The sequence below is a fragment of the Rhincodon typus genome, chromosome 11 (assembly GCF_021869965.1).
Source record: "Rhincodon typus isolate 14 chromosome 11, sRhiTyp1.1, whole genome shotgun sequence".
Lineage (NCBI taxonomy): Eukaryota > Metazoa > Chordata > Chondrichthyes > Orectolobiformes > Rhincodontidae > Rhincodon > Rhincodon typus.
In genome coordinates, this window is record NC_063342.1 from 68,465,834 (window position 1) to 68,473,457 (window position 7,624).

General features: G+C 42.9%; 2 protein-coding genes across 8 annotated transcripts in view; one reads left to right on the forward strand and one right to left on the reverse strand.

Moving 5' to 3' along the window:
- The window catches only part of LOC109917535 (cysteinyl leukotriene receptor 2-like), a 9,824-nt gene that overhangs the window by 1,847 nt on the left and 353 nt on the right, over nucleotides 1–7,624 (reverse strand). The window contains exons 1-2 of one of the 5 annotated variants that reach the window (XM_048602672.1): nucleotides 6,283–6,643; nucleotides 5,511–5,836 (exon numbers count right to left, since the gene is read on the reverse strand). The exons of 1 other annotated variant lie outside the window; for it this stretch is intronic. Coding sequence is in view for 1 of the 4 variants with exons in the window: in XM_048602670.1 (XP_048458627.1) it covers nucleotides 6,807–6,809 (3 nt within the window). In the remaining 3 variants the exon portion in view is untranslated. Of the gene's footprint in view, nucleotides 1–5,510; nucleotides 5,837–6,282; nucleotides 6,644–6,717; nucleotides 6,920–7,624 lie in introns of those variants that run through there. 3 more of the 5 variants (XM_048602670.1, XM_020517376.2, XM_048602673.1) reach the window with 3 other exon arrangements.
- Nucleotides 7,150–7,624, forward strand: part of LOC109917534 (RCC1 and BTB domain-containing protein 2-like) — an 81,086-nt gene continuing 80,611 nt past the window's right edge. For all 3 annotated transcript variants that reach the window (XM_048602667.1, XM_048602665.1, XM_048602666.1), the window contains exon 1: nucleotides 7,150–7,237. In XM_048602667.1, the coding sequence (XP_048458624.1) occupies nucleotides 7,153–7,237 (85 nt within the window). In that variant the 5' untranslated portion in view covers nucleotides 7,150–7,152. The remainder of the gene's footprint in view (nucleotides 7,238–7,624) is intronic.

Below are 7,624 nucleotides of genomic sequence, written 5' to 3' on the forward strand. Positions count from 1 at the left end.
GGGCCTAGACCCTTCATCAGATGAAGGGTCTAGGCCCGAAACGTCAGCCTTCCTGCTCCTCTGATGCTGCTTGGCCTGCAGTGTTCATCCAGCTCTACACCTTGTGTTATTTTGATGTTTTATGCAAAATTGTGAAGGATGCAGACCTAATTAATAGCTTATTGCTTTTGAAACCTCAGCCCTGTTCCATTAATAGACAAAAGGACAGACTAGACTTCTAATTATGGCTGCTGAGAGTTTCCAGTCTCCACATCTCATTCCAGAATAATTAGTTATTCTGAAAAACCAGAGGCTTGCTGTCCAAAAACTACAACATGACTTTGACAGCAACTTGGATTTCTCAGCAATACTTGTTCTGTGCCTGGATTTTCAACTTTTTCCCATCGAAATATTCTCGATGCTTGTGCTGCCCTCATTAAATCTTACCTTGGTTTCTCCTCCTTACTCTTCCAGTACCTCTCCTTTTAATATGGCACTTCATTATATATCTTTCTTGACTGTCTTTTAAAATCCTTATTCTCTATTGCTTATGCAAAAAGGTTTCTTACTGAGATATCTCAGTAGAGTCAAAATCATACAGCACTCAGAGACCCTTTGATCCCATTCAATTGTGCCAATCAGACATCCTAATCTAACCTAGTCCCATTACCAGCATTTGGCCCATATCCTTCTCAACCCTTCCTTTCATATACCCATTCGGATGCCTTTTAAATGTTGTAATTGTACCAGCCTCCACCACCTCCTCTGGCAGCTTGTTCCAAACACGCTTCACCTTCAGCGTGAAAAAGTTACCTGAGGTCCTTTTTAAATCATTCCCCTCTCACATTAAAACTTTGTCCTCCAGTTTTGAATTCCAACATGTTAGGAAAATGACCGTGACTATTCGCCCTATCCATGCCCCACATGATTTTCTAAATGTCACTCCTCAGCCTCTGACGCTTCAGCCTCTCCCTATATCTCAAACCCTCCAGTGCTGGCAACATCCTTCTAAGTCTTTTCTGCACCCTCTCAAGTTTAACAACAACCTTCTTATAGAAGGATGACGAGAATTGTATGCAGTATTCCAAAAGTGCCTTCACCAGTGTCCTGTACAAGCACATGACATCCCAACTCTAGTCCTCAATGTTATAACCAATGAAGGTAAGGATACCAAAAGCTGCCTTTACCACTCTGTCTACCAGCAACTCCACTTTCAAGGAAGTGTGCACCTGCACCTCAAGGTCTCTGTTTGGCAACACTCCCCAGGACGTTACCATTTACTGTGCAAGTCCTGCCCTGATTTGCCTAACCAAGATGTAACACCTCGCACTTACCTAAATTTTTTTTTTAAACACCATTGGCGACTCCTTGGCCTGTTGGCCCATCTGGTCAAGGTCCTGTTGTACTCTGAGAAAATCTTCTTCACTGTCCATGCACCACATATTTTGGTGTCATCTGCAAACTTACTAACCATACACCTGACATTCACATTAACTCATTAATATGAATGACGAAAAGTAGTGAAAGTAGCACTGATCCTTGTGGCACACAACTGATCACAGACCTCCAAGCTGAAAACATCCCCCATTTCTCCCCCCCCACCCTGCCACACACTGCCTCCTACTCTCAAGCCAATTTTGTATCCAATTGGCCAGCTCCCCCGTATCCCATGTGATCTAACATTACTAACCAGTGTACTATGTAAAACCTTGTCGAACACTGTACTGAAGTTTACACAGGCATTGACTGACCTGCCTTCTTCAAGCTATAACGTGGACGTGCCGGTGTTGGACTGGCATGGACAGGTCAGAAATCTCAGTTAGTCAATGTGGTGTTTTATAAATTCCTTCTTCACAAATAAAACCAGTCTGACTCCAAACCAAATCACAAACAGACTCTAAACACGGACTCACACCTAACATGCATTGTCTGACCTAAAATGTCACCTCTTCTTTACACTGATAAAACCTTAGTTCTAACGGGACAGGGCTTGACAGGAATTCGAGGATATACATAAACATATTAATCAATTAAAACCTTCTAACAGATTGAAGATTCAACAGCATCTTGGGTTTGTTTAGTACATCCTCAATGTGTGACTCTTTGATCTTTTACTTATAAATTCTGTGTCTGATACTACCTCTCTCACTAACACTTGGAGTAAGACTCAGTAAGCTCAGTGTTTTCAAAAAAGCCTGTTGGACTATAACCTGGTGTCCTGTGATTTCTGACTTTCAATCTACTTTGTCATCTCTTCAAAAAACTCAAGTTAGTGGGACATGATTTCCTATACACAAAGCTATGCTGACTATCCCTAATCAGTCATTGCCTTTCCAAATTCATATAAATCTTGTCCCTCAGAATCCCCTCCAACAACTTACCCACCATTGACATAAGGCTCACCAGCCTATGGTTCCCTGGCTTTTCCTCACAGCGTTGCATAAATAATGACATCACATTAGCCACCCTGCAGTCTCCCAGCACTGGACTTGTGGCATAAAGTCAGAAGTCACACAACACCAGGTTATAGTCCAACAGGTTCATTTGAAGTCACAAGCTTGCAAAGCACTGCTCCTTTGTCAGGGGAAGCCATTGAAACCTCATGGAACCTCCAACTGCTGTCGTGACATGAATCAGCTGAATCTCTCCCCACTTCTCCCCATTGGAATGCACAGCCCCCCACTCCAATCCAACCTCACCATCAAACCCGCAGGTGGGGGAGAAAAGAGTGCAGTGGTGGTATAGTATACTGACCTTTACATCACGGAGGCCAGGCACCAACTCTCTGACACCTCCTCCTACCAGCCCCTCAATTATGATCCCACCCCCGATCACCACAACATCATCTCCCAGACCATCAATAACTTCATCACCTCAGGAGACCTCCCACCCACAACCTCCAACCTCAGTTTCCCAACCTCACACTGCCAATTTCTATCTACTTCCCAAAATTCACAAACCTGACTGCCCTGGTTGACCCAATGTCTCTGCCTGCTCCTGCCCCACTGAACTCATTTTCGCTTACCTCGACTGTTTTCTCCCACCAATCCAGGAACCCCCCCACCTACGTTCGGGACACTACCCACATCCTCCACCTCCATGACTTCCAATTCCCCGGCTCCCAACACCTTATCATCACCATGGAACATCCAGTCCCTGCACGTCAGTATCCCCCATTGACGCTCTCATCTACGGAACTTATCCTTACCCTCAACAACTTTTCCTTTAAGTCCTCCCACTTCCTATAAACTAAACGGGTGGCTATGGGCACCTGTATGGGTCCGAGCAATGCCTGTTTTTTCATAGGATGTGTGGAACAGTCCCTCTTCCACTGTTATACTGGCTCCATCCCTCACCTTTTCCTCTGCTAAATTGATGACAGTATCGGCACTGCCACGTGCTCCCACAAGGAGCTTGAACAGTTCGTCAACTTTACCAACACCTTTCACCCCGACCTCAAATTGACCTGGACCATCTCCGACACCTCCCTCCCCCTTCTGGACCTCTCCGTCTCCATCTCCAGTAACTGTCTCAGCACTGAGATCTATTTCAAACCCATCCGCTACCTTGGCTACACGTCCTCTCACCCACCCTTCTGCAAGAAGGTGATCCCTTACTCCCAATTCCTCCACCTCTGCCACATCTGCTCCCTAGATAGAGCATTCCACTCCCAAACATCCCAGATTTCTTCCTACTTCAAGGACTGCAACTTCCCCCTCCATTGATTCACAATAACCTCAACTGCATCTTATGCATTTCCTACACATCTGCTCTCAAACCCTCTCCCCCCAACAAAAGTAAGGACAAACCCCCCTGGTCCTCACATACTACCCCACCAACCTCTGCATCCAGCACATCATCCTCCACCACCTGCAATCTGACCCCAAAGAGATATTTCCCTCCCCACCCTTATCTGCCTTTCATATGGACCGCTCACTCCGCAACTCCCTCATCCCCTCCACACTCCCCACTAACCCCACCATACCGGGCACCTTTCCTTGCAACCGCAGCAGATGCTACACCTGCCCCTACATCTCCCCTCACCTCCGTCCAAGGCCCGAGATAAACTTTCCAAATCCAACAGGGATTCACTTGTACATCCTCCAACCTGGTCTACTGTTATCTGTTACTCCTGATGTGGTCTCCTATTCATTGGTGAGGCCAAGCGCAGACTCGGTGACCAATTCGCGGAGCATCTGTCCTGAAGGGTCCCGACCTGAAACATCGACTTTCCTGGTCCCCTAATGCTGCCTGACCTGCTGTATTCCTCCAGCTCCACAATGTATTGACTCCGACTCCAACATCTGCAGTTCTTGCTATTTTCAAATTGCAATTAGTCACTTTACAATCTAAGTTTACTCTAAGTTTGCATTTTGAAATACAGCTTGGTATCAAAAATATTAGGTTCAAAAAGGCACTAAACAAATTTTTCAATACAGGAACGTATTGAGGGGTAGGGTCTGGTGCCCGAGTGTAAATTCGTATATGTTTCTCCTTTCTCTCATTCGTTCAACAGAATGCAAGTGCAACAGTTCCCATGACCATTCACCCTGCGCCAGTAATGACGGTGAAGCCCTTCTCCCCTTCCTGTTATCACTAGGTGAACATCTGAATTAAAATTTACTGTGGGTTGGTGAAGAAATATATAGAAGCTCATAGTGCAGGTGATGAAGGACTAGCAAACTATCCCCAACCACCAGAAACTAGCAACAGCAATTCATCACAAATATGAGTAGCAGGAAGAATAGCAAGTTCACATAACTTGTACAAGCACACATGGGACAGAGGAGCAAAGAGATCTTGGAGTGCAAATTCATTAATCACAAAGCTCCATTATAAATTAGCAAGACCATTAAAAAACCCATTTGTATAGGTATATAATTGAATTGTTGGGGAGTTATGTTAAATCTGTGTTAAACCTTGATTAGATCACACTTACAATATTGGGTGCAGTGTTGGCTGCCAATGTTATAAGAATCAATATGCCCACTGAAGATATTGAAGGGAGGATAATGATAACATGATACAAGAATGGGGAAGATGTACAAATCAGACAAGAACTGATAAGCCGGGTCTTTTTTCTCTTTGGACAAAAAAAAAGAGATCAGTGACCAAGTAGAGGTCATTAATTAAATGTTTTGAAAGTGTGGACACAAAGAGCATTTCCTCTTATGGAGGGAGCATAAAAGGGGAGATTATCAACCCAAGATGGTTTCCAAGAATCCAATAGAGAAACTTATTCAAAGAATGATGAGAATTTTAAACTCACTAGCACAGGGAAAGGTTGAAACAAATATCAGATGTAGTCAAGGAGAAAAGAACAGTGTGGGAGGAGGATAAAGATTTACAAATGCAGATTTAGAAAAAGTGTAGGAAAGATGGATGGAAGCTCAAGTGGACGAAAAAACACCAGCATGAACTGGCTGGACAGAAATTATTTTTATGTTGTATATCCAATGTACAGTAATGATTTAATGCCCTCTTTTTCCTCTTATTCTTCCTAAATAAAAGTAAAGTTTCCATTGTCTTACCAGACTGTAGGGTTGCTCTCTCAGTAGCGACAGACAGACAGGACTGGTGGGGTCTTAACATGGGAGTCATCACACCTCAGAAAAGGGGAAGAGTTTGGGGAGGAGAATCCTTTATGGGAACCTCAGCTGGTGTGGTAATTGAACCCACACCTTTGGCATCATTTTGTGTCACAAAACAGTTATCCAATCATCACCAGGAATGTTCCTGTTCTTGTTTGACACGAATTGTTGTTATTGGCACTATACCATGATAGGGATTTGACCCATTATAAACCCAAATGTATTTCTAAATCCACCATAAATCTGAATGCAGTTCCTTATCAAACCTAGAAGTAGAAATTCAGACCCATTACATAATTTTAAAAGTTAGTAAACACTTAACCAGTGAAGAACAAAACGATCTGACGCAGCAAAGATCACATTAACAATTGCTTTATATACACAATATTGTCAGAAACTTGACAAGACTCATCTTAAATGGGGAAACCTGAACATGGAGAAAGGCTCAGAGAGAAAGTGGACGGTCCTACTCAGTCTCAGGCTTTACTAAATTAAACAGCGCGAAAAAAATCCCCGAGGATGTTGTCTCATGGCATTTTACAACAGGATTCACTCGGACTCCAGTCAATTATAAAATGCTTGGACGGTCCCTTGGAGATTTTTACATGGAATCTCTGTGAAGTGAGGAGGTGAGTGAACACTATTCATTTGTTCTGGGGGTGCTGACAAGAACTCACTAATGTCCTTTAGGGAAAGAAACTGCCATCCTTACCTGGTCTGACCTAAACGTGACTCCAGACCCACCACAATGTAGTTGGACTCTTAAATGCCCGCTGGGCAACAAACGGTGGCCTAGCCAATGACGCCCTCATCCTATGAATTAATTTTTTAAAAAACTACAGTACAACGTCCTCGATTTAGCGTTCACTTCCACTATTGAATTTAGCAAATACCAATGTTACAAACCCAGTTTCACTCTCAATAACCACCTCGCGTTTAGTCAATATTAACTTTATGCTTTTCCAACTTCACTACACAAGCTGAAAGCGTCTGTGAACTACACCTAAAACTATAACGTTTGAAAACAAATGTTTAAAACAAGTTAGACTTGTAGTCAATGGACCCGAGTCTTTTAAAAATAAACAAGAACCAAGCTTTAAAATTTAACAAATCTCCTTTAAGCAAATAAAATGAACTACCATCTTACCTGCCTTTTAAAAAAAAGCTTTCAAACTGCGTTTCCAATGTGGTGGTGCAAAGAACTCCACAGAGAAGACTAGACCACGTCATACTCACCATGGAGTTGCCAGCTCCCTCCAATCAATCGGCAGCTGAAGACTATTAGCTCTGGGAGATCGTTTACTGGAGATGTAATGACTTAGACTCTCTCTAGGGGGCATAGTAAAAACCTGTTCACAGATTTGCAGAAATGGACCGTGTATTACAGACGAGGGAAGCTCTTCATCAGGTAGCACAGGCATGATGGGCTGACTAGCCTCTTTCCGCGTGATAAATTTTATATAATTTCCATAATTGTAAAGAGTTCTCGTTCGTTTCGCCCAGTTGTCAAAAACGGTTTTCAACGCCTCGACCAAGTTACCTTCAGTACAAAGATTGGCTATTATCGTCTTGACAGAAACTTATGCAAGTTTCGAGCTGCAGGCGTCACAGTTTTCACAATAGTGATTCTAAATATTACCGACATAATCCGGCTCAAACTTGTACAGGTATGCATGTGAAACGATTTACTTCCACTCGGTAATATAGTTTATAAAACACTTCATTGCTTGGAGCAATTCTAAACGTTTACAGACGGCAATGTTACTTAACATATAAAATCCAGGATTAGATAAGAAAGTTCGGGTTAAGTTCTTTCTGCCCCAGGTGTGCCTATCATGACAGAACAAGTTGATTAAAAATATCTATAACGCACTGATAGCTCAAACTAACTTGTTGATGCTCTAACTGCAACAATGTCACGTATAACAGGAGGAATGGAAAGCTGTTTCCGGTTTATTAAAAAAAACTGAATTTTGTTTTCTCTCTATCTCATTTACAAGAAGAGATAGTACACCTACGCTCGGTTCGCAATAAAAGTACACCTACGCTCGGTT